Genomic DNA, 27678 nt, shown 5'->3' with positions numbered 1-27678 from the left:
AGACTTTGTCCTGTCTTGCCTCAAGGGGAAAAGTTTCCCAATCTTCAGCAGTTTGTCTTTCAGGAAAATCCCCCAACAAAGTAGTTTTAAATCTAATAAGACCGTCCAAGTGATGAACTCTTGATTCATGGTCAGTGCTAAGCCAGAAGCCATGAGATGACTTTATAAATCCAGACAAGAATGCAAAGAGCAGATTCCACTCCCTAATCTAAGACTCTAAAGTGGTTTTCGAGATTGATATCTCTTCTTTTATAGCAAGGGAAAAACTATCCAAGAAGACACTCTTGATTTGATCTTAGCTTATCCAAGCAAGTTGCTGTAAGATAAAATCTCCAGGAGGTATATTAAGCCTGTAGTTGGATACAGACAGCATGCTGATCATACAGAAAGTTTAGGGAAATGTAGATTTATCAGACCTCCCACAATGTGCTTTTCTCCCTCACTTTCCAATTCTTTGCATAAGACAATTAAATCAGCAGTTGAATGAAGGCATGGGGCTCTAAACTCAGATAAACCCAAGTTAAAACCATAAGAAACAAGGTAGCCTGGCAAACTCAACCTCTCAAAGCCTCAGTTTCCTAATCTGTAGAGTGGGTATGATCACATCTCTTTCATAAGACATTGTGAAGATTTAATGAAATAATGAAAGTGAATTATGTATCAAAATACTTGGTACACACTGAGTACTCAACAAATGATGGTAATTATTGTTGAGATTATTAACATTTTGAAACCGAACATGACTAAATACCAAAGTTTAATATACATTGATAATCACCAGCACTTTAATGAGGTCATTTATTAAATTTGGCCTGTCTGTTTTTGGATCAAAGGTAATAATAATAAAGTTAATAAAACACATTTTGCTTTTTTTTCTCTGAATACTTAATGTTTGCACACTCATTTTTTTTTCTACTGAATTTTATTGAATAATATATTACCTTCTGTGCAGGAAGCAATGAATCAAAAATGCCACCCAACATATGTTAGAGAATCATTATTTGCACACACTGCAATTCATCAGTAATAGAATATGCCTAATTCTTTTTTCTTCTTTTTTGGCTTTCAGGAAAGGATTAAAAACATTGTAAATCATTCTGTACAGAGCATGTTAATCATATATTTTTTCTTTATTTGTGATTGACTTTTGGACACATTTCTAAGACTGACTAAGATGAGATGGCTGAGTCATTTCATTTGCTTTGTCTGTTGTTCGTTGGCATATAAAATATCCGCTTTGATAAATGTTTGCAGACCATAACATTTAGTTATTTCCTTATAATTCATTTAGTAAAACTCTTGGTTATAGCTTTAGAATCTAATCCATCTTTGGGAAGGGGAATCCCTATTCTCTTGTTAAAGTTGTATTTTTTATTTTTGGATCATACATTAGATCCTAGTTGCCTGAGAAAAAATTTATTGGGCTGAATTCTAATGTTTATACAGTCTCATTTTACTGTATCTTTTCACCACAGCCATGATGCTTACCTATTTTCGCTTCTAACTGAATACTGAGTAAATACGCCAGAAACACAGGCATCATAAGTCTATGCCTGTGTGTTTACCACCTTCACAATTACCTCTTAATTCCGTTATAAAGAATAAAAGCTGACCTTTTCTCTTTTTAGATCAGTGAACATTCCTTGCCCACATGTTGAGAGATTTCAGTGTGTGAGATGATTTAATTGAGAATGTTGTTCAGCTTAAGCAGAAAGAGAGTCTGTTATCTGCCCTAACTGTGCTTAGCATTGATGAACAAAGCATAGCCTGGAAACACCAAGATATTTTAATAAAGGGGAATTGGAACAATTCTGTCCAAAACAGACAGCTGGGACTTTTGGGTTTTGTTTTTGTTCTTTCTGGTGAATGGGAAGAAGGAATGTGGTTATATACTCTAGGAAGTTCCCTGAAGGAATTTTTTTTAAAAAAATGAAAAGTTTGGGCCAAACTGTTAGTTCATTTAGAAACCAAAAGACATTATGAGCAAGGACGTAAGGTGGCCATTAGGTCTCAAAGAAGAGAGTTGAAATAGCAACAGTGTGTTGCTGTGGTGAAAATAAGGCATCAGGAGAAAAGATAGAAAGAACTCAGACAGGAAAAGACTGGTGATGAAAGATAGTCCAAAGAATAATGTGAAGAGAAATGTAGCAGGATTTGGCACTAGGCTGATGACTAAAAACAACTCAAGTTGTCTCTGCTGCTGCTGCTGCTAAGTCACTTCAGTCGTGTCCGACTCTGTGTGACCCCATAGACAGCAGCCCAACAGGCTCCCCCTTCCCTGGGATTCTCCAGGCAAGAACACTGGAGTGGGTTGCCATTTCCTTCTCCAATGCATGAAAGTGAAAAGTGAAAGTGAAGTCACTCAGTTGTGTCCGACTCTTAGTGACCCCATGGACTGCAGCCTACCAGGCTCCTCCGTCCGTGGGATTTTCCAGGCAAGAGTACTGGAGTGGGGTGCCATTGCCTTCTCTGGAACTCAGTAATTTAAGTTGTGGGAGGGGGAGGGGAGGCCAGGAGTGTAGAGTATCAGACAAACTGAAGGAGGTTTGTTGAGTTGAATTTAATTGGCACAGAGACCCCAGATGTGGGCTATTTGTAGATAGGGTGCTGTAAAGAATCAGGTCTCCATCATGGTTGCTCTCTCCCTCTCTCTCTCTTTTTTTTTCTTTTACTCTTCTTTTTTTAATTACTCAAGAAGTCATGTGTCTGAAAAAAAATTCAGGTAAGAACTGAAGTACAGAGAGTAAAAAAAAATTAAATTTTCCCTACATGACACTACCACTCAAATCCAAATCCTAGTATCTTTCCTAGAGGTAACCTTTGTTACCTTTGGTGTGTAATATTCTGAAACACAATCACAGCATGTATGCTTTCTTTTGTCAGCACCTAGGAGAAAGCAATGGCACCCCACTCCAGTACTCTTGCCTGGAGAATCCCAAGGAAGGGGGAGCCTGTTGGGCTGCTGTCTATGGGGTCACACAGAGTCGGACACGACTGACTCGACTTAGCAGCAGCAGCAACAGTGATCTACCACATTCCTTACCTCCATGTTCTTACCTGTTTTTTTTTTAATTAATTAATTTATTTGGTTGCTCTGGGTCTTAGTTGCTAGATCTTCAATCTTTGTTGCAGCATGCGGATATTTAGCTGTGGCATGTGAGATCTAGTTCCTGACCAGGAATCAAACCTGGGCCCCTTGCATTGGGAGCATAGAGTCTTATCCCCTAGACTACCAGGGAAGTCCCAATACTCTACTTCTTTACCTGTTACATTCTCCTTCAGAGTACTGATCTGTACTGACATATAAGGTGTACATTTAAAATTGTTGAATTCTCTCTCTTCCTCTACTGTTTTTGCTTTAGTTCATACTGTTTATATATTGAATTGAATCAGAGCCAGGTTTATACTACCTTTACATTTCATATCACTTCTCTTAGCTAATATGTATTTTCACCGTGAGAGAGATTCCATATCCTCTTTTCTACCCCTTATAGTGTGTTGAGATAGTAGAGACATGAGTGCAGTTATGGGTGGACTTAGGAGAGAGGCAAAGTAGTGTGTTTATACTCTTACCTCCGCAGACAGATTTGGATGCAGAAAACATTTTCGAAAACTGATAATATTCTGGGCATTGTCCTTGACATCTCGACACCTATTGTTTCCTTGCATTCTCCCACAGTTTTTGAGAGTTTGTGTTATTTCGGTTTTTGTAAGGAACACTGAGATAGCGCCTCACCTGCTTGAAGTCACACAGATAATGAGACAAGTTTAGAAGTCAGCTCTTCTGCTACTGATGCCCATGGCTATGGATGTGGACGCCTTTGCAGTACTCATCAGTGTAACTTTAATCCATTGTCTGGGAGTTGAGAAGAGAGTTTTTCTTGTTTTCTAACTTCTTATTCCTTAAAATTTCCTTCTCTGCCCATTCTAGGACTGGGAAAAATGTGAGAACGGAATAGCTGATTCTCTGGAGAAACTACGAACTTTCAAAAAGAGGCTTTCCCAGCCTCTCCCAGATCATCACGAAGAGCTCCACGCGGAGCAGATGTGCTGCAAGGTAAACCACTGGACTTAGCCTCTAACTGTCACCTACCTGCGCTTCTGGGCTTCCCTGGTGGCTCAGATGTTAAAGCATCTGCCTGCAATGCAGGAGACCAGGGTTCGATCCCTGATTTGGGAAGATGTCCTGGAGAAGCAAATGGCTACCTACTCCAGTATTCTTGCCTTGAGAATTCCATGGACAGAGCCTGGCAGCTATGATCCATGGGGTCACAAAGAGTTGGACACAACTGAGTGACTAACACTTCCACTTTCTTGTGCTTCTAGTGTGATGCCTTTGAAAGCATAATTCAGTTGAGCTCCTGTAATTGTCTACCTGTAGGTGCAAGTTTCTGGTATCTTGCATTAGGGCAGGCAACTCTGGTGAAACTTGCTTATTGATTTATTGCAATTGATGAAATTATAGACTAGTTTATGGATTACTATGAGTGAGTCAATGAAAATGTAAAACACAACATTAAAAGACATTTAAAACCAAGATTAAGAGCAATAAAGACAATCCTTCTAAACCGTCCACACTGGACAGTCATTCAGCGGAAGAGTCTAGTTCACATTTGGAGGAGTGAGGCTCGGCGACATGGAAATTCTGTAGATCATGGTCCTTGTAGAAACACAACCTGCCCTCAAGGCTCTTTTCTGTAAGAAAAACAGGAACTATAAGTAGCTGATTTCACTTACTGCGTTGAGACACACAGTCCTTTGTATCTTCAGGGCCCTATCAATTTAGAGATTGTGATCAACACCTCAAATGGCACTTGGAAGCCAATCAGTAGCTAAAACAGGCTGCTTCCTGCACGGGGCGCTCAGTGAGACCAACATGATTTAGTGTCTGTAGGATTTGTTCCATTCACTCCTGAGTAGCTAAGTCAAGTGCCAAGACAGCAGTTCTCTGCTGAGCAATATGCAGATCAAAATAAAGTTATCTTTAAAGATGCTTTTTCCCTCCAATGAAACATGTCCTCATGTTCTCCAAGTCATTTGTAAAGTACTGCACTGGAGTGACTTTGTTTAAAACTTCACACAGATATAAATGATTTAGATTTTGATCAGAAGTTCTCTGTTTCACATTGTCTAAGAAGTCAGAAGCCTTTAAGAAAGATTAATTTAAAAAAAAAATTTTTTTTGGCTGCACCATATCTTAGTTGCAGCACACAGGATCTCTAGTTGAGGCATGTAGAATCTAGTTCCCTGACCGGGGATCGAACCCAGGTCCCCTGCTTTGGGAGCTCAGAGTCCTAGCCACTGGACCACCAAGGAGGTCCCAAGAAAGATTAATTTTTAGAGAAGTCCAGAAATCATTAAAAGAGTAGATATAAGAATTTTTCTTCAGTATTAAAATGTGAAGATGATCTTTGAAACTGAAAAGAGGCAGATTTAAGAAAAAGAAAGGTAGTGTACTTTATGTCATGGATTTATAAGGGAGTGAAATATTATCTAGAGATGTAAAGTCAGTACTATGCAAAGATTAAAAAATATTTCAGTCTTTGACTGTAAATCTATGACAAATGATTCAAGAAAACTTTCCAACAGGCAGGAATGGGCGTTTAGTGGGCCCCTGTGTGCCCATGGCTGGCCAGTGTTATCTCCGTTGGCATGAACGCAAGCTCCTGAGGACAGTCTGTTATTTCCCTTCTGCAGATGTGGAAAACGAAGCAGCTAGAAGTTTAATAACTTTTCAAAGTTGGTAATTATCAGAGTTTCCTGAATCCAAAGGCTATATTTTTATCACACAAACATCTAAAATGGAGTCCGTGAGTCTGTGATAGTTGATCCCTGGTGGTGGTGGTTCTTTTTTAAACCCATACACCAAATCTGATATTTGAGTTTTGGGTGGAGTTGGAAATTGGTATAAAAAGAAGAAAATCTTTACAGTGATATGGCAGTTTAATATGACTACAGATATAAACAGAAATGCTGCATATTTAATACTCCCGGATGGTTTGGTCTTTCAGCCAAACACTGTTACCATGGGACCTTGTGTCCCAAAATACACAGCAGTTACAAACATGCCCTGCTATTAAGTTTGGAGATTAGAAGGATGCATTGCGGTCCAGCTTTCTGCTACTCTCGCCCCCAAACCACCTTAGCAGCAAAACAAAGCAATTACCTAGAAAATTCTGGCTAAAACCTAGTTTGCTTAAATTGCCTGAGAAGTTAGCCTCAGACTACCGTTAATTGCCTTTGCCTTTGGAAACTTGTCTCCTGTTTAATGAGACAAAAGAGAAGGTAAAAGCCATGTGAAATATTCTATTCATGAACAAAATTAGCTGGAATCTAAAAACATCAACAGCTGGCAAAAAGCAAGAGCTATACAAATTTTAAAACTAGTCATCTGTTCAAAGCATTGTAAAAACTGTTGGAAAAACATTCAAATATTATTATATGGATTTTTTTCCTGAAATTATTCCCCGAAAGGACAAAATACATATTTTACTAGTAGCTGAATGATCTCTCTTCTTCTGCAGTAAACATATTCAGTCCATTATTTTAAATCAAGTAATACCAGCAATACATCTTTTTAACTACAATGTATCAATAAGTCTGTAGCAATTGATAGTGTTTGAAGATGAGAGTTAAATTTAGTATTTGGATTTTTAAAAAGTATTTCACAAACATGATCGGTTACTTGAGACAAAGGTAAAGGATTTTATTAAGCTGATTTAAAAGTAAGTAAGATCAATATGGTGATGAAACTTGAACTAGGAAAGACAATCAGAAGTGGTCAGTGAAGTGGAAAATAGATCTCCATTTCCAGTTAGGAAAGATTCTGCAAGCATCCTGGTACTATATCAGAAGAACCTGGCAAATTATCAGATTATGTAGGAAGAAAAGTGTTGAGTTGGCCAAAATGTTCATTCAGGTTTTTTCATAACATCTGATGGAAAAACCTGAATGAACTTTTTGACCAACCCAATAGATAACCAGTTTGGGTGTTCAAATAGAATGGAATGGAAAGGCGGTGACATCAAGTGCCAGTGACAAGTCACTTTCGTTGTGTCCAACTCTTTGTGACCCTATGGACTGTAGCCTGCCAGACTTCTCTGTCCCTGGGATTCTCCAGGCAAGAGTACAGGGTTGATGTGCCCTCCTCCAGGGGATCAAACCCAAGCCTCATATCTGCTGCATTCCCAGGTGCCACCTGGAAGCCCAGAGACATCAAGAGGGATTTCAAATACACTTGAGAAATTGGTGATGATAGATGCCCATGAGTATTCAAGTTTTGTGCTTTTCTTTAAAAAAAAAATCTAGGAATTGGAAAACGCAGTTGGGAGCTGGACAGATGACTTGGCACAGCTGACACTGCTGAAGAAGGCTCTCTGTGCTTACATCAGTGCAGATGATATCTCCATCCTTAACGAACGCATGGAGCTTCTGCAGAGGCAGTGGGAAGAACTATGCCACCAGGTGAGACAAACTCGAGACACTCAGCATCCGCTCAGAAAGGCTGCAGACTAGAAGATGGTTTGAAATGTCTGTGGCTGTGTCCACATTTGGACCCGTCCCACTTGGATAGAGGAAAACTCTGGGCTTATTTTGACAATGCTTCAAATTTAGACAATTATATCTTAACACTCTATTTTAAATGTGTCCAAACTGGATTCTCTTGCTCTTTCTTTTACTGGCTGTCAAAATATTTTTAAAAGGAAGTACAGTTATGTGGTACATAGATATGGTTTTGCTAGGTAGATATTGGTAGTCCCTTTCATACTTAAAACAGGTAAAAAAGCATGGTTTTATTTGCAGTTTTAGCTGATGCTATGAGTGGTTTGTATGTGTATGCATGCTCAGTCACTTCAGTCGTGTCCAACTCTTTGCAACCCCATGGATCGTGGTCCACCAGCCTCCTCTGTCCATGGGATTTTCCTGGCAAGAATACTGGAGTGGGTTTCCAGTATTGCCTCCAATATTGCCTTCTCCAGGCAATATTCCTGACCCAGAGATCAAACCCATATCTCCTGCATACAGGAAGGTTCTTTACTGCTGAGCAACTGGGGAAGCTCGGTTTTGTACATTTAACATTTCTTATTGCTCTTGATTTATGATAGTTGTTTCCTCACAATTCATGGGTATTTGACATTTTTAGCCATACTTAACTCATTTAGTAAGTGCATTCAAAGTGCATGCAGGGTAAGTCACTTCAGTTGTGTCCAACTCTTTGCAACCCTATGGACTGTAGTTTACCAGGCTCCTCTGTCCATGGAGTTCTCCAGGCAAGAACACTGGAGTGGGCTGCCATGCCCTCCTCCAAGGGATCTTCCTGACCCAGGGATCGAACCTGCATGTTCTACATCATCTGCATTGGCAAGCGGGTTCTTTCCCACTAGTGCCCCTGGGAAGCCCACATTCTTTGTGCACAATACCTTAAAAGAGATCCCAGAATGGGTTTTGATTTGAATGAAAGAGAAAGATTGCTGGAGTGACAAGGAGTGGACACTCAAGGCAAATAGGAATAATAGAGCCCATAAGTGAAGAATGGCTCTGACTTATGGCCTTGAGATCATACATTTCAGGGAGCAGGAACCATGTCTGTAGGGTTCCTTACTGCACCTTCATTGCCTTGCCTGGCACAAAATAGGTTATGATGCATATTTGTTAAACGAATCAGTCACATTAATTATTGTGAATTTCACAAGCTAGAGTAGATGTCCCTACTGTGTAGTTTATCATTGAGCTGAGACTAAAATCCATTAAAAAGAACTTATACAGTGAAGAGGAAAACCAGGTATAAGTAAATCAATATACAAAAATGTAAGCAAACTAATGACAGTGTGGATCGCAGAGAATAAAGGAAGTGCTTATTGAACTGGATAAATCTTGAATTGAGTGCTGAGATCAGAGTGGAAAAGATGGCTTGGTGTAGGGGGAAAAGTGGAGGTGTTAGACAAGTTTGGGGCTTGAAAAAGGTACAGGAATAGAGCAGAAAGAGAACCTGCTCTATTCCAACACTCCTGGCTGGATAAAAGTAGCTGTGGGAAGGACTGGAGAAAAATTCTGGAGCACACTTGGCAAATGCACACGCACACACGTGTGTGTGTGTGTGTGTGTGTGCTTTTAAAAGAAAGAATTGTAAGAGATGATTATCATTAAGCACGTCAATGATTTGCATTCAAAATTCATTTAGTCACTTTTCCCAGGGTTGTACATTCTCATTGAACCCAGTGAGGAACTTAAATGGAGTGTGTTGATATTCATCACACTTTATTCTTTTTTGAGTTTTCAATCCAGAATCTATACCATCTAGTAAATTAGTGCATACTTTTTAATGTAAAGATTGTATCATAGCATATATAAATAAAAGGTATTTGGTGGATATAGTCATTCGAGAATGATCACAGCCATGTTAAGTTACCCTTGTGAGCTTTATTCATCCGTTTTTCTTAAAACTGAGACAAGTCTAGCACTGCTTGCTGACTCAGTACTTTTTAGTAGATCATGTGAAGTGAACTAGACTAGATCCATTTCTCTAGCTAATTGAGGTCTGTGAAGCTTTCAGAGAGATAACACTTTAAATACTGGCTCCCATCACCTTCCCAAACCTACCATGAAATCCTCTACCCCAAGATCTTGCTCAGGCCATTCTTCTTGCCTGAACTTCCTGCCTAGACTATTCATTCCTTCTTTTTTGATTTTCTAATCTATCCTCTTCTCTTGAATTCCAGCACTCCTGTGATGCCACTGTTTGAGATGCTGAGACCTCTGTATTTTCCTGTTTCTCTGAACTCCCGACTACCTTTTGGTCTGTGCCATCGTGTGGCAGTACACTGTTCCTTTGTTCCTCCCTTCTTCTCATTTTCTTTTTATGTTTGCGACTTGATTTGAAGACTCTGAAGCTCTTGAGGACAAACCTTTTCTTTGCACCTGCAGTACCTAGAACAGCTGAGTGTTCATTTATACTGTTGATTATCAAGATAGGACTTTTGGACATTTATTTTATTTCTTACGTTCCTCTAAATGTAGAATAATGACAAGGTTTCTGAATATTTTGGAGGGTGAGAAGATTATGAGTATGTAATACTTTTTGGCTTAGGAAGACCAGTACTATGTAAGAAAAGCATCATGTATAGAGGATGCTCACTTCCAGTTACAAGCTGAACAAGTTCCAGGGATTTAATGTCCAGCACGGGGACTGTAGTCAACAGACCCGATTATATACTTTAAAGTCGCTAACAGGGTATATCTTAAGTGTTCTCAGCTCAGTTCAGTTCAGTCGCTCAGTCGTGTCCGACTCTTTGCGACCCCATGAACCGCAGCATGCCAGGCCTCCCTGTCCATCACTAACTCCCGGAGTCTACCCAAACCCATGTCCATTGAGTTGATGATGCCATCCAACCATCTTATCCTCTGTCATCCCCTTCTCTTCCTGCCTTCAATCTTTCCCAGCATCAGGGTCTTTTCCAATGAGTCAGCTCTTCGCATCAGGTGGCCAAAGTATTGGAGTTTCAGCTTCAACATCAGTCCTTCCAATGAATATTCAGACTGATTTCCTTTAAGATTGATATAATCTTAAAACATAAAACCTAAAAGTTAGATTGTAAAATTAACTTAACATAAAAGTTACGTTGTAAAATTGCTCAGCAGACTTACATATAGCTAGGCAACAGTCTGTTTAGAAATACATTTTGAAAGTGCCTGTTGATCATATAACATTCTGTGAAGAGACTAATACCTTGCACCTGTGAGTAGACTAAGACAAATAAAAAAAAAAGAGGAAGCAGAAACAGTGTTTCTAGAAACCTTCAATATTAAACGTCTTAAGGCCTGAAGCTGAAGCATACCCTTCTCACATTGCTTCAGTCTAAAGATTCCCTTGTAGCTCAGTCAGTAAAGTGTCTGCCTGCAATGCAGGAGACCTAGGTTTGATTCTTGGGTTGGGAAGATCCCCTGGAGAAGGAAATGGCTACCCACTCCAGTATTCTTGCCTGGAGAGTCCCATGGACAGAGGAGCCTGGCAGCCTAGAGTCTATGGGGTTGCAAGAGTCAGACACGACTGAGTGGCTGAGCACAGCACACAAACAATTAAATCAGCAAAAGTTTAGTCATGTGTATTCATACCAAAGTTGCCAGGATATAACCGGAAGGAGAGGTGTAGACCAGTTACTACTTCTTGAGTTAGTGTTTCCGGAGAACTTCTGTCAAGCATGCAACCACAAAAGGAAATGAGCTTGTGCCTATGTCTCATTTTAAAAAGTTAAAAACTTAAGTGAAGCAAGGCATAATCCCCTTGTTAAAGACCAAGTAGTGTGTTCACATTCCAATGAAAGCAACTGGTGAGAAGTACGATCTGACTGGGGCTCCAGACGAGGAGGAGAGGGCCGCCCTGTGCGTGACCACTGCAGAGTTGAGGTAACGGAAAAGTGTCCCGCCTTCAAGTAGAGCCCCTGAAAGGACTGTCGTGCCTGTGGATAGTCATGGCTTCTGTTTGCTTTCATTCCTGCCTTGGTTTGTAGAGCTGTGTTAATTCCAGCTGAGATTTAAATACATCATCATTGTCATTGCTCGGCGTTCTTTCAGATTGTCATGGTAAAAATATCTGAAGCAGAAGAGGATGTGTTTCCTGTTCAGCTGCCTCCTGCTCTGGAGGTTTTAGCTGGTGTTTGTCAGCTCTTGGCAGTGCAATGTGTTTAAACCCTTGAGAAAACACAAATATGTGCTAAACTGATAAATAAGTTGAGGGCTTCCACTGAGCTCAAAGGAAAAACCAAAAGGAAAATGCTGTCCCCATTATTAATGTAAATCTTTTGAAAAGCTTTTGGCACCAGTTTGTAACCAGTGTTTATGGCCTACCTGTTCCTTCTTTCAACTGCTATTCTGTCTAAGCAAGTAAAATGAAAATAGCACTTGCATGGTGTGTGAAAAAACTAGAAACATGTATTCAAGCTGCTTCATGAATGCATGCATGTCAAAGAGAAAAAAGTGTTAAAACGCAAATTTCGTATCTAGTTGTACTACTAATAGTAACAGTAGTTAAGTAGACTTAACTTTTGTTGGGCTTCCCTGATGGCTCACGTGGTAAAGTATCCACCTGCAGTGCAGGAGACACCGGAGACTTGGGTTCGATCCCAGGATTGGGAAGATCCCCCCAGAGGAGGGCATGGCAACCCACTCTAGTATTCTTGCTCGGAAAATCTCATGGACAGAGGAGCCTGGTGGTCTATGATCCATGGTGTTGCAAAGAATTGGACACGACTGAAGTGACTCAGCATTTAACTTTTGTTAGCTCTTTAAGATCTACTGGTCACTTTCTTGAATTATTTTCTTTTTTGAAGAATATATTCTATTATGAGCCTCCAGTGTTCCAGTACATAAGACATTTCATATAGCAGACACGTGTTTATTGCAAACCGTAGACATTTAGTGAAATTTGGGACAAATGGAAGATTAATTTACAAACAGTGAAAATAAAGCTTAAGAAAGATGAATAATCTTGCCCTGGTCATAATCAGTAGTAAGTGATAGAGATTGTTTTTGAATCTCATCTGCCTCTGGTATTTGATCATAACATTATATTACAACGTGTATCAAAAACTCAAGCTTTACTGGTCAACGTGGCCCTCAAATGTGTCTAACCTCCTCTCTCCCTGTCTCTGAAAAGAGGGTAGGTATTACTCTCTTTTAACCTAATAGCTACCTCTCAAAGAGGTAGATAATATTTTCTGTTGTGTGGTTGTCTTCCCTGAAGTGTTGTTGCTAAAAGCCCTAGAATTTATTCTTGCCCATGGCCAGGATACAAGGGAAGACTCAGAGGCATTACACATAGCAGAGCTACACATCGTCTGAAGTCTGAAGGGCAGGGATTTCTAACTTTGTATGGAAAACAGTTCCTTTGGGCACTTTCAACTATGAAAATATAGTTTCAGTTTGGATAGCAGTCAAAGCAAAAATTGTAATATTAGTGTGATTCTGATATTCTGTGAATGAAAAAGAAAGTTATATACACCAGAAAGTTCAAAATCTTAGCATTCCAGCAGATGGAAATACACTCTGCTGTCAGAGGTTGAGAGGAAAATGGTGCTGGAGGAATCGTGCTCTTCAGGACTGTCTTGGTAGAACTTGATATAGGTGAAATTTGTGTCTAAAACTTTTAATCTGTGTTTTCTTTTTTCCATTCCCATCAATACCCACAACAAGTAAATGCACTATTGTTCTGCCTTGAGGAAAAATTAATGGTAAACTGAATTATACCAATGGGGAAATACTTAATAGATTCATACATGTCACCTCTACCCAGAGAAATTTTTATTTTAAAATATCATGTTAACTCAAAAGAGTGAATTTCTAATGGTAACATTTCAAAAATTATGGCAGGTTGTGGGGTTTGCTCTCTAGGCAGATCACTAAGCTGGACCTGGCATGAATATCCTGGGCTTATAGTCTAATTCCCAACTTTTTTTTTTTTTTGAGAAAACTTCTTCAGTATCTTTGTTCAGCTGTTTTTTAATTGGAAATATAGTTTACAGTGTTGTGTTAGTTTCAGGTTTTCAGGCCAGTGAATGTGTGTGTGTGTGTGAGTATAATTTTCAGATTATTTTCCATTATCAGTTATTATAAGATTGAATATAGTTCTGTGTGCTATACAGTAGGGCATTGTCAGTTATCTATTTTATATATAGTAGTGTATATATGTTAATTCCCTCCCCTCAGTCACTATTTCTTTTGGTAACCATAAGTTTGTTTTCTATGTCTGTTAATCTACTTTTATTCTGTAAATAAGATCATTTATATAATTTATTTTTAGATTCCACATATAAGTGGTATCATATAATATTTTCCTTTCTGTGACTTACTTCACTTAATATGATAATCTCTAAACCCATTCATGTTACTTCAAAGTCATTATTTGATTATCTTTTATGGCTGAGAATAATTCATCTGTTGATGAACACTTAGGTTGCTTCCATGTCTTGGCTATTCTAAATAGTGCTGCTTTGGACATAGGGGTACATTTATCTTTTCGAATTACATCTATGCCCAGAAGTAGAGTTGCAGGATCATGCAACAACTCGGTTTTTAGTTTTGGAAGAACCTCCATACTGTTCTCCATAGTGGCTGCACCAATTTACATTCCCACCAGCAGTGTAGGAAGGATCCTTTTCCATACTTTCTCTAGCATTTATTATTTGTAGACTTTTTGATGATAGTCGTTCTGACAAGTATGAGTTGTTACCTCATTGCAGTTTTAATTTGCCTTTCTCTAACAACTAGTGATATTGAACATTTTTCATATGCCTGTCAGCCATCTGTATGTCTTCTGTAGAGAAATGTCTATTTAGATCTTCTGCTCATTTGTTGATTGAGTTTCTTTCTTTTTTTTTTATTGAGCTGTGTGAGCTGGTCGTATATTTTGGAAATGAATCCCTTGTCAGTTGCCTTGTTTACAAATATTTTCTCCTGTTCTGTAGGTTGCCTTTTCATTTTGTTTATGGTTTCCTTTGCTGTGCAAAAGCTCTTAAGTTTAGTTAGGTCCCATTTGTTTATTTTTGTTTTTATTTCCATTACTCTATGAGATGGATCAAAAAAAAAATATTGCTGGAATTTATGTCAGTAAGTGTTCCACCTGTGTTTTCCTCCAGGTGTTTTTATAGTATTCAGTTTTACATTTAGGTGTTTAATCCATTTTGAGTTGATTTTTGTAGACAGTGTTAGAGAATGTTCTAATTCTATTCCATGTAGCTGCCCAATTTTCCTATCAACATTTATTGAAAGGACTGTCTTTTCTCCACTGTGTAATCTTGCCTCCTCTGTTGTAGATTAATTGACCATCGGTGCATGGGTTTATTTCTGGACTTTCATTGAACCATGCGCCTGTTTTTGTGCCAGTACCATACTGTTTTCATTACTGTAGCTTTGTAGTATAGTCTGAAGTCAGAGGGCCTGATTCTTTCAGCTTTGTTTTTCTTTCTCAAGATTTCTTTGACTGTTCAGTCTTTTGTGTTTCCATACGAATTTTGAAATTTTTTGTTCCTGTTGTATAAAAACCGCCATTGGTGATTTGATACAGATTACATTGACTCTGTCAATTACATTGGATAGTATGGTGATTTTAACAATATTGATTCTTCCAATCCAAGAACACAGTATTTTTTTTTGCATCTCTTTGTATAGTCTTCAATCTCCATCAGCATCTTACAGTTTTCAGAGTACAGATCTTTTGCTTCCTTATGAAGGTTTATTCCTAGGTATTTTATTCTTTTTCATGTGATTAGCTCCCATTCTTTTCTAAGAGGCAGAATCACAGAGATTTGGGGCTGTAAGGAACCTTGAATATTATTTACCTAATCAATAACAGAGCCAGCTCTGACAGAATTGCTAACTAGGAAGTGTGTAACACCTTAGAAATATTTTCACATTCATTTGAAAAAGAAAATTCATTAAATAATCATTGAAAAGTAAAATAGATCTATGGAAAAATGGCATATAGATATTAAAGCAAAATGTTGCAAAATGTGAACAGTTTTAGTCTACAGAGTATGTCATAGCTGTTTACCACACAATTCCTTCAACTTTTCTGTATGTCTGATGTTTTTCATAATAAAATATTAGTGTAAAAAGGAAAATTGAGAGGTAAGTGTTTAATGCAGTGAGATGAATGGCAGAAGTCTAGCATTATCAACTTGATTGTACAGAATGTCTGCAAAAGTGGATCATCTTCTTGCCACTCAAATAACATTGTATTTTACTAACATGCAGTTTAACTCAACTAGAAGTATTCCATAGTATCCTAACCAGTACTGTAAAGACAAGAGTATTATGAAGTCAGAAAAGTTTAGAATTCTCAAAAGGATCATTCTAGTCCTAGAAATAAGAAAATAAACTCATTGTATCTACAATGTATAAAGAACAAAAAAAAGTCAGTAATAAAAAAAAAATTAAGAAATGGGCATGGAATTTGACCAGACAGTTCTCCAAAGAAGTCATACAAATGGTCAAGAATATGAAAAGATTCTCCATATCATTAGCCTTCAGGGAAATGCAAATCAAAACCACAGTGAAATATCACTTTATATCCACTAGGATGCCTGTAATCCAAAAGACAGATAATAACAGGTATTGGTAAGGATGTGAAGAAATTGGAGCCCTACTGAGAGTGGGAATGTAAAATGGTGTAGGCATTTAGAAAACAATCTGTAGTGTTACTGTACAACTCAGCAAGTCTACTTCTGGGTATACACCCCCAAAGAAATGAAATTTATGTCCAGACAAACACTTGCACTCAAATGTTCATAGCAGTGTTATTCATAACAGCCCCAAAGCAGACACAACTCACATGTTCATCGGTAGATGAATTGAAAAATAAAATGTGCTATGTGCTGTGCTTTAGTTACTCAGTCCTGTCCAGCTCTTTGTGACCCCATGGACTGTAGCCTGCCAGGCTCCTCTGTCCATGGAGATTCTCCAGACAAGAATACTGGACTGGGTTGCCATGGTCTCCTCCAGGGGATCTTGCCAACCCATGGATCGAACCCAGGTCTCCTGCATTGCAGGCAGATTCTTTACCAGCTGAGTAACAAGGGAATCCCCAAAAATGTGCTATCAGTTCAGTTCAGTTCAGTCGCTCAGTCGTGTCTGACTCTTAGCAACCCCATGAATCGCAGCATGCCAGGCCTCCCTGTCCATCACCAACCCCCGGAGTTCACCCAAATTCTTGTCCATCGAGTCGGTGATGCCATCCAACCATCTCATCCTCTGTCATCCCCTTCTCCTCCTGCCCTCAATTCCTCCCAGCATCAGAGCCTTTTCCAATGAGTCAACTTTTCTCATGAGGCGGTCAAAGTACTGGAGTTTCAGCTTTAGCGTCATTCCTTCCTAAGAACACCCAGGTCTGATCTCCTTTAGAATAGACTGGTTGGATCTCCTTGCAGTCCAAGGGGCTCTCAAGAGTCTTCTCCAACACCACAATTCAAAAGCATCAATTCTTTGGCACTCAGCTTTCTTCACAGTCCAACTCTCACATCCATACATGACCACTGGAAGAACCAACCATAGCCTTGACTAGACGGACCTTTGTTGGCAAAGTAATGTCTCTGCTTTTGAATATGCTATCTAGGTTGGTCATAACTTTCCTTCCAAGGAATAAGCGTCTTTTAATTTCATGGCTGCAGTCACCATATGCAGTGATTTTGGAGTCCCAAAAAATAAAGTCTGATACTGTTTCCACTGTTTCCCCATCTATTTCCCATGAAGTGATGGGACCAGATGCCATGATCTTCGTTTTCTGAATGTTGAGCTTGAAGCCAACTTTTTCACTCTCCTCTTTCACTTTCATCAAGAGGCTTTTGAGTTCCTCTTCACTTTCTGCCATAAGGGTGGTGTCATCTGCATATCTGAGGTGATTGATATTTCTCCCGGCAATCTTGATTCCAGCTTGTGCTTCTTCCAGCCCAGCGTTTCTCATGATGTACTCTGCATAGAAGTTAAATAAGCAGGGTGACAATATACAGCCTTGATGTACTCCTTTTCGTATTTGGAACCAGTCTGTTGTTCCATGTCCAGTTCTAAGTATTGCTTCCTGACCTGCAAATAGGTTTCTCAAGAGGCAGGTCATGTGGTCTGGTATTCCCATCTCTTTCAGAATTCTCCACAGTTTATTGTGATCCACAGAGTCAAAGGCTTTGGCATAGTCAAGAAAGCAGAAATAGATGTTTTTCTGGAACTCTCTTGCTTTTTCAGTGATCCAGCGGATGTTGGCAATTTGATGTCTGGTTCCTCTGCCTTTTCTAAAACCAGCTTGAACATCTGGAAGTTCATGGTTCACGTATTGCTGAAGCCTGACTTGGAGAATTTTGAGCATTACTTTTCTAGTGTGTGAGTTGAGTGCAATTGTGTGGTAATTTGAGCGTTCTTTGGGATTGGAATGAAAACTGACCTTTTCAGTCCTGTGGCCACTGCTGAGTTTTCCACATTTGCTAGAAAGTAGATTAAGGTTGGGAGGAAGATGCTGGGGTAGGCAAGGGAGTGAGTTCTGATGGGTATGGAGTGGGGCAGGGGCCGGGTGTTGTATTGATGACAATCTTACAACATTGGTTGTGCTGGTAGTTGTAAAACTCTGTTAATAAACAAAAAAACCGCTGAGTTGTACACTTTATAAACAGGCAAATTGTATGGTGTGGAAATTACATCCCAGTAAGGCTGTTATATGAAAAAGAAACAAGGATACCTAAATAAAAAAGAAAACCAACAGGGATATAAAAGAATTTGCTCAAAGTAAAGTGATCAGGATAGAGCTGATCAGGAACTAAGCTCTCCCACTGTGTCCCTTGGTCCACCCTCTTCAGACACCTGATGCTCAACTTTCCTTCCTTCCTTTCTTCCCTATTTTTCTTTCTTTTCCCTTTTCCTTCCTTCTTTTGTCTTTTCTTTTTTTCCTGCCCATCCCCTTCCCCCTTTTCTTATTCTTTTCTTGTTTCTTGTTTATATATTTTTTTAGTTAAAGTACATTCAGTAATCCCATATCATAGCTACAGAACCAACCATAATGAGAAACTGGATTGTTCAGAACCTTTTATAAGAGAACGGTCATGTGGCTCTTGGGAGGGAAGTAGAGGATTCAATGTCTCCCACTCATACTTAATAGCAAATCCTGGTTGTGAAACTCACTAGGCTAGAGCAGTGTCCTGGGACTGAGCCTCCGGGAACAGTGGCCTAAAGAGATGCACTGTGACCACCGCTTGTCTTAGTCCACCCAACAAACTTCGTTTGCTTCTTCCCTCAGGCTATGAGTTCCACTCTGATTATCCTGTTGCATTTTCTCCCACTTTGAACTTTTCAGCTCTCCTTAAGGCGACAGCAAGTAAGTGAGAGGCTGAACGAGTGGGCCGTCTTCAGTGAAAAGAACAAGGAGCTTTGCGAATGGCTGACTCAGATGGAAAGCAAGGTCTCTCAGAATGGAGACATTCTCATTGAAGAAATGATTGAGAAGCTCAGGAAGGTAACAGATGTGTGGCTACGTGTGTTTTACTCTTCGTAGTGTTTAGGCGTTGGTATGGAAGATGGGCTTACTCCTGGTTACTTTCCCGACAAAGGAGCACTCTGTTACAAACACTTCTTGATATAAAATTAATGTGCCTGGAAAGGCTTCCTTGACATATAAATTATATAGAATATTTTCAATTTGTGATGAAATAGATTGTCTGCTGATAATGTTCAGTTTTTGGATTTTATCTGCCTGTTCAGTAGGAATTATTTATGTGTATTAGTTTTCTTTGTTTTTAATCAGAGTATAATTGATTTATTGTTTGTTTTTAAAAAGGTAAAAATCACTAGAGAGGAACTAAAAGAAAAAATTCCTAGGATCCATTAAACTGGCATTTTCTCTATAAAACATGATTTATAGACAGTTACAGAAATGAGGACTTTTCTTGGAATTTTAGCTTCATATTAATTTCAAGGTATATATGATGATGAGAGTATATTTTTATGTTCAAATGCATACAGAATGTTTTTAATGTCTATATAGGATTGGTCAGATTTAATAGCATTTTAAAATGTTTTTGATGGTTCCAGTGGTGTTTCCACACTGCATTTGAACAATTAATCATTTAAATTTTATATTTCTCTTAAGCACATATTGCCATCTGAAATACAGTACATGTTCCTGATTTACTTGTTTGTTATCTGTCTACACTGGAAGCCCCACTGGCCTGTAAGCTTTATGGGAACAGGAACTTCGTCAGTTTTGTTCACTGCCGCAGCTCCTGACTTCTCAGAAGTACTCAGCCATTATTTATTGAATAAATGGACAATAGCTTCACTCATTCTGAAAAAATATATAAATAAGTATTAGGAAAAATTCCCTTTGTCTATGAAGTTATTTATATTATATGTTGTCTTTGGGAATTGTATTTTTTTTTTCTCTATGGGTGTGCACAGGCACATATACAGAAAAACAAAAACTCCGAAGCCAAGATGTGATATTAATAACTTTATAGGTTTACACTTAAAAGTGCAAGTTCTAAGCATCAGCATTTCTGTTGGGTCCGAATAGCCCAATAGAACATCTTATGGAAAAACCCAAAAGAACTTTTTGATTAACCCAATGTATTTAATATTGTAAAGCTTTAAAATGTGGACTGAGACAATACATATTTCATTTAAGCATCTGTAACAGTTCTACCCTTTGCTGGTTTATGGGTGTCAGAGAACGTTCTATTAGACATGATTAATGTAATAGGTTTTATATGAAAGTTGCTATAGAATAAATTTTGACCAAGCATATTTATACTCCAATTGATTTTATCATGAAATTTAAGATCCATGTTTTGGGGGGTATGGAAAAAACTGTCTCTTGAGTAAAATGCAAGCATAATTTAAAATTTAGAAAAACTGTACCTTGACACACAGATAATTTTGTTATACTGTTTAGTAACCTTTAAAATATGGACTATACCATTTTGTATATATATACATATAATTATGGACTCTAAAAAAATCTTCATGAGCTTGCACTATGTGGTGTCTCTTTTGTAAAGAAAAATAATAGTCTTGGTAATTTTTTCAACTTAGGATAAAGAAATTAATAAACAGACTGTAACTATGATGTGGGTACCTACTGGCCTTAACACTCAGCATTTTGCTTTAAAAGACAACCTAGGCAGATTATTTTACTATAAATACTGTTCTAGGGTTGGAGTAATTCCATTGAATTAAACGTTTCTCAGTAAAATAATCTCAAATTTGTAATGGCATATTGTAACTATTAATAAGCATTTATTTCATTGGTCTTTGACTCCCACGAGGTTGAAGTAACATAGAAAGGTGAGTGGGTGGGGTACTGAGTCTGAGGACAGCATTCAACCCTGAATAGAATGAAGTTTCACTGGCTCCTCCTGTTCTTTGGGGGCCCTTTTTACTGACTTGAAAAGGTAGCCCTGTTCCCAAGGTAATTTTAGAGCAATAGAAGGCTAAAATACCCATATCCTTATAATACCTGTGTTTGTATATTATTTTCATGAGAAAAAATTTGCTGCCTGCCTAACAGAAGCTTAAACCAAAAATGAAGAAGTTGATTCTAAATTTTGGATGCTGTCACTATGGCAAGAAACTAAGAGGACCGTTGGTCCAGAGGCTGGGGGGGAGGGAAGAGGGGACAGATAGGGGTCAAGAGGAGATGGCCTTTATCATCCCTTTAATCATACTGTTCAGTGGTCTATCTCAGTGACCTTACTGTAGACCGTACTGAGAGCCTGTCTTGCTTACCTAAAACAGTCTTTCGGAGGAGCTCCTATAGAAACTGGGTAAATGAAGGAGATTTGAGGCCCATTGATCCTCTAAGACTAAAGGTCATTATTCTTGAGACTTATGTCAATGATTTATGGGTTGTAAAATCAGTATTTTACACTGTATAGAAGATAGCTCCTTAAAATGAAAGTAGTAATCTTTTAAAACATTCTGCACAAGTAACAATTGACATTCACACACACGGGCGCACACACATATATATTTAGATATACATACATGCAAACACATCTTATAAGCCTATTGGCAGTTAACTTGTAGGAGGATTGATTCTAAATATAACATGTGGTTGGTGATTACAGCAATAAGGTATAACTTCCCAGCATTGAAATTCTTCAAGTTTTGTCTTTTGTTTCTATGTATATACTTACATTTTTTTAATGCCTATTTTAAGTAAAAAGAAAGCCTCCCCCTGCCCTTTAAGAACATCTATTCCCTTTAAAAACATCTATATAAAAATTCAATCTGGACTTTGCCTACGTACTGAAAATCTGGACTTTGCCTAAATACTGAAAATAACAGGTACCATTAATTCCTGTGTACTAGGACTCATATCACATAGTGTTCCCTATGCCCAAACTATTTCCAAGCCGTAGAAAACTATAATTACCCTGTTTCTAGTAGAGCTAGGCTGAATACATCAAGAACATGCTTTCTGACCTCTGTGATTGCTATTTATTACACAGGATTATCAAGAGGAAATTGCAATTGCCCAAGAGAACAAAATACAGCTCCAGCAAATGGGAGAACGGCTGGCTCGAGCCAGCCATGAAAGCAAAGCGTCTGAGATTGAGTACAAGCTTGGCAAGATCAATGACCGGTGGCAGCACCTTCTGGACCTCATGGCAGCCAGGTAAAAAGGACCCCTGTCAACAGGACACATGTGCAGAATCTCAGTGCATTCAGGCCACCTTCCATTGCAGCGACAAGTCATCCGATAAATCTCTGCGTTCCTCATCCCACCACCTTAGTTCATGCTTGTCTCATAAATGTCACTTTCATTAACTTTAAAATTCCCCTTCTTGTTTCACAAATTCAGTGGTGTTTTCATTTAACTAAAAGAGAGAAAGTCATATCCAAACAAAATCCATCCCCGAGGGAAGAGTCTTTATTCTGAGGCTTCATAGTACTCAACTTCCTATAAGAAAGAGAGTGAAACTACTGACAAGTATCTGTGGAGGGTGTGTTTGTCTGAAGTGGCAAAAAAGATATATACATATATGTATTATATTGTATTATATTATACATACAGTGTGTATTTATATATTATATGTATTTATAAAATATATAAAATTATATTCCTACTATATTTCTTATTGGTAAGATGTGGGAATGAAGCTAATTATTGTCACTTTGCTTAGGTGTAAAAATAACCTGCTGCATTACTGTATTTTGTACTTAGCTTTAGTGATGTCTGTAAGTGTCTGCTTCGTGTCTGAGAGGAATATTACATCAATTTTTGTTGTGGAAATGTTACTGAAAGGACGAGGTGGGGTACAGCTGCTCAGTGCTCAAAAGGCAATAAACAGGCCAGGTTGGTGAAAAGGAAAGTTTGCTTTGTTTCAGATGCCGCCAACTTGGGGAGGGGGGTGGACATCTGTCCAAAGGCCAACTCCCCCCCACCCACCAGCACACACACACAGCAATCGGGGGGCAAGAGCTTTTATAGACAGAAGGAGGGGGCTACATGCAGAAACAGCACAGTCAGCTCTGACAGTCATCTTCAGATTGGTCATCGGTGGTCTGACCAGTGTCATTTTGATTGTTTTAGGTACAGTTAATCTTCAGTTCCAGGGTCCATTTGTTCCCATTTCTTTGTGGCCAGTTCTCAGAATTGTGACCACTCATGTTCTGGGTACAGTCTGGTCATCATGTAGTTAACTTTTCCACCTGGTGTTTTGGTATCTATAAGACAGCTCACAGGATATGGCTCAGAATATTATCTATAGCCCTTGAGAAAGGACTAAAGGTCCTTGACTATGCTTAATGACCACATTATTATTATTTAGTCTCTGAGTGTTTTCCTTTGTTTCTATATTTCTTACTTCTCTGATTAAACTTATTCTTTGACTAAGGTCTTCCAAAGACAAAAGGCAGGCAGAGGACGTGGGTGGGAGGTGGGGGGTGGAAGGACCATAGGAATCTGCTCCATTTCAGAAGGCAGAGTGAGAGAAATATAAAAGTCAAAAAGAAAAAAAAAATCTGAGAAACTTTGCTAGCAGTATAAAAATCTGATATGCCTGAATGAACTATTATGTTATTTGACATAGGGTTATTTGTAAAGGGAAAAGCTGGATAGATGCTTGATTTGAAGTGAACTTTGCTTCATGTGGGACTGTAGCCGCCATGAGGGCAGGCGTCTTTGTCCGTTCTGTTCACTGGCTGTCACTAGCACCAAAAACAGTGCCTGAACACAGTTTGGACTCAGCAAATATTTGCATGAATGTATGAATGGATATTTGAATGGACAGTCTTCTTTATAGCAGTTAGGAGAGTTAGAATGTCACAAATGCTTCTGATTCACAGTTGTTTTGGAGCCATCCCACAATACACTTTATAAAAAATCTGGATTATTTTCCCTAGCCATGAAGGTAGATGTGAAATAGTGCCTTTTGAATACTGTGTGCCCGTAAAGACTGCCTATGGGCATGACAATTCCGTATGTTGATCTTGAAAACATTTAGTATAGGTTTTTTTCTATAAGGAGTTCTCAAAAAGCATCTAATTTATGAAGCAAATGAGGCTATAGTTTTAGTAAGAATATAGTAAAAAGGGAACAAGCGTTAACCAGGTTTTAAAATGTTAGACAGTAGGACTCTAATAGCTAACACTGAACCTTTAGCTTGTCCCAGTGACCACGCTACAGGCTTCATGTGCATCTTCTTGTGTGTTTACAGCATCCTTTGAGATGGGTATTATTGTTATACCCATTTTCCAGGTGTGGAATGCTGAGGCTCAGGCTTGCTCCTGGTCATGCACATACTGAGTGGCAGAGTCTGCATTCTTTGACTCTGCAGCCCATGCCCTGCACAGTTCTGCCTGCCAAGTTTGTGACTTCTTTGTCCCTGTTCCAGACAATGCAATTAAAAGGAAATTAGGTTGTTATTTATTTCTACAGGCTTTCCTGGTGCCTTAGTGATAAAGAACCCACCTGCCAATGTAGGAGACGTGAGTTCGATCCCTGGGTCAGGAAGATCCCTTGAAGAAGAAATGGCAACCCACCCCAGTATTCTTGCCTGGGAAATCCCATGGACAGAGGAGCTTGACAGGCTACAGCCCATGGGGTCTCAAGAGTCAGACTGATTTAGTGGCTGAACAATGACAACAATTTATTTCTATAACCGAGCTTTCCGGTTCTATTTGTAAAGGACTGATAGCGACTGTGAGAGATTTCGGGGATACAAAGACAGAGGCCCCTTTCTTCAAGTGGGCATATAGACATGCAAAGAAATCAAGTAAAATGACTCACTAAATGCAAAGTATATAAAGAGATGGGAACTTAACGGTTCAGCTTAAACTACTTGAAGTATTTAGGCATATGTAGGTTTTAGAACCTCAATACCATGTTTAGCCTCACTTCTCAGGCACTGATAACCAAACCTTGTTTCAGAGGGAAGATCTGAAGCCTTTGTGCTAAAAAATACCCTTCTTTGGGAAGCCACCTACTTGGTAAACATCCCTGGATTTTTTTTTGGTCGGATTATGACTCAAAGATTGATTTGCATTGCCATGTAATCCAGTTAAAGTAGTTAATATTCTTTTCCAATTTTTAGTGCTTCAATGCTGTGGAATATGGGGCTGCATGAAATCAAAGTTTTTTTAATTTAATATAATTTAATCACAAGCAATCAGTTTAGTGTATGCCCAGCTGTTAGCCAACATTGTATAAAATAAGCTAGGTATTTACTCCTCAAAGTCATGCTTATTTATAACTTTTCTGTCTAGTTTTTGTTTGTTCATTTTTGTTTTTTGGGGTATTTTTGGCCACATGATATGGCATGTGGGATCTTAGTTCCCCTACCAGGAATTGAACCTTCACCCCTGCATTAGAAGGGAAGAGTCTTAACCACTGGAGTGCTTAGGAAGTCCTCTGTATAGTTTATTCAATCAAGAATTTTTTAGATATTACTTAGTTTATTCTTCCAAAGACATATTAGTAAATTTGAATCAATTGAATACAGGGTATACAGGCTTCCTAGGTGGCCCAGTAAAGTATCCTCCTGTGATGCAGAAGACTCAAGAGACGTGGGTTCAATCCCTGGGTTGGGAAGATCCCCTAGGGTAGGAAACGGCAACCCACCCCAGTATTCTTGCCTGGAGAACCTCATGGACAGAGGAGCCTGGTGGGCTGCAGTCCATGGGGTCGCTAAGAGTCGGGCATGACTGATACACAGATGTAATACATATTGTCCATTTCTAATTGTCTCTTTCCAACACGGACGGTATGACGTACTGACTGTTGGTTTGTCCTGAGGTTTAATGCCACGCTGAATTCATAGTTCTTGGAGTGTCTCCTAAATGGCTCTCAGCCATCACATTTGCTTTCTTTCCATTGTTCGGTTTACTGGCATTTCGCAAGTGCACAGGCTAGATGCCCATCTCCCACACCCGTCTTCAACTGTGACCTGCCAGTTGAAATACTAAGTTTCTATGATTCAGTCTCATTCTGTCCGCCTCCCTCTTCCAAAAAAATTTTTTAACATTGATTCATTAAAGCAGAACATAACTTGTCTTTTGATATTTTTATGTTGTTTTGGTGCTTTTGGGGGAATAGAGAAGTTGTTATTGAAGATGATCATATTTTCAGGTGAACAGCTTTCCAGCTAACAGGAAATGGGGGGAAAAAAGAAAGAAAGAAGATTCATAGATAATAACCTGTTATGTACGAATAGAATCCATAACTTTGAGTCAGCTTCCTATTACTAATTGATTAGCTAGCTTAGACCACTCTAAGTGCACAGTAGATGTGTTTTGCATTGAATTTTTAAACTGTTACCAAGCATTGTCAGCTTTTTAAGATAACAAAAATTTTGCAGTTATTTTTAGGGCTCAATGGATAATGTTCCAGTATGCTTTCTAGTCCTACTCAGTCCAACGTAACAGTGACTGGCTTACATGCTATTTAATGGCTATTTAAATGAGCTGAAATGGAATACAATTCATTTAGAATTTAATTTGAATTATGATCACATTTCCAGTGCTCAGAAACCACACGAGGATAGTGGCTACTTTACTGGATACTGCAGACACAGAACATTTTCATCATCCTAGAAAGCTCTGTCGGTCAGTGCTAGCCTAGACAAAAGCATTTCTGAGCTTTCACCTTTAATTAAGAGTCAACATAATTAACAGTCATCAGTGTAACTGATAATTTCTGTAATACTGTCTTCAAGGAGTCTAGCTCTCATTTCTGAACCCTATGCAAAAACCCAAATGGCTGTTTTCCAGAGCCTGGACTGACAGAAAACATCCTGTAGCCTTAGTTGTTCAGAGCTTCTAATAAATAGAAAATGCTTTATTCAACGTTTCCCATCTTGGTGTCTAGGAAGGTCAGATTCAAGTTGTTTACTCTGTTGTGATGACCTTTCTTTTTTTAGTTAACTGGACTCTCTAATAGAAAGATATTCTTCTTTCCCCACCAAACCTAAAATACTCATTACCAAAACAAAGCACACATTAGTTATGTGTTACTTTAATAATGAAATTGTTAGTCCCCCAACTCTTTGAGATCCTATGGACAGTTGCCCTCCAGGCTCCTCTGTCCATGGGATTTCTCAGGCAAGAATACTGGAGTGGCTTGCCGTTTCCTATTTGAGGGGATCTTTCCAACCTAGGGATCAAACCCAGGTCTCCTGCATTGCAGGTGGATTCTTTACCACCCGAGTTACCAGGGAATCCAGTAAAGTTATTATTTTAATAATAGCTTTATTGAGATATAATTCACATATCATACAACTTATCTGTCAAAAGTATTCAATTCAGTGATTTTTAGTATGTTCACAGAACTCTGCATCTTCCGTCATTGTTGTTGCTCAGTCACTAAGTTGTGTCCAACTCTTTGTGACCCCGTGAACTGCAACACACCTGACAGTCCTTCACTATCTCCGAGTTTGTTCAAATTCACATCCGTTGAGTCAGTGATGCCATCCAACCATCTCATCCTCTGTTGCTCGCTTCTCTTTTTGCCATCAATCTTTCCCAACATCAAGGTCTTTTCCAATGAATTGGCTCTTCGAATCAGGTAGCCAAAGGATTGGAGCTTCAACATCAGTCCTCCCAGTGAATATTCAGGGTTGATTTCATTTAGGATTGATTGGTTTGATTTCCTTGCTGTCGAAGGGACTCTCAAGAGTCTTCTCCAGCACCACAGTTCCTAAGCATTAAATT

The 27678-nt window shown here is 38.8% G+C and overlaps 1 protein-coding gene and 1 non-coding gene across 17 annotated transcripts in view; one reads left to right on the top strand and one right to left on the bottom strand.

Moving 5' to 3' along the window:
* Positions 1-27678, top strand: part of SYNE1 (spectrin repeat containing nuclear envelope protein 1) — a 495794-nt gene that overhangs the window by 401020 nt on the left and 67096 nt on the right. For 15 of the 16 annotated variants that reach the window (XM_055536003.1, XM_055535999.1, XM_055535996.1 and 12 more), the window contains 4 exons: positions 3932-4057; positions 7309-7464; positions 18827-18985; positions 21978-22144. In XM_055536003.1, coding sequence (XP_055391978.1) covers positions 3932-4057; positions 7309-7464; positions 18827-18985; positions 21978-22144 — 608 coding nt within the window. Of the gene's footprint in view, positions 1-3931; positions 4058-7308; positions 7465-9719; positions 10711-18826; positions 18986-21977; positions 22145-27678 lie in introns of those variants that run through there. The other variant, XM_055536010.1, reaches the window with a different exon arrangement.
* On the bottom strand, positions 5244-5316 carry TRNAW-CCA (transfer RNA tryptophan (anticodon CCA)). Its single transcript has one exon. It is a non-coding gene; the product is annotated as a tRNA-Trp (tRNA).

The sequence above is a fragment of the Bubalus kerabau genome, chromosome 9 (genome assembly GCF_029407905.1).
Source record: "Bubalus kerabau isolate K-KA32 ecotype Philippines breed swamp buffalo chromosome 9, PCC_UOA_SB_1v2, whole genome shotgun sequence".
NCBI classification, from domain to species: domain Eukaryota; kingdom Metazoa; phylum Chordata; class Mammalia; order Artiodactyla; family Bovidae; genus Bubalus; species Bubalus kerabau.
The sequence above is the reverse complement of the archived record's forward strand: the minus strand, read 5'-3'. Positions and strand labels throughout refer to the sequence as shown.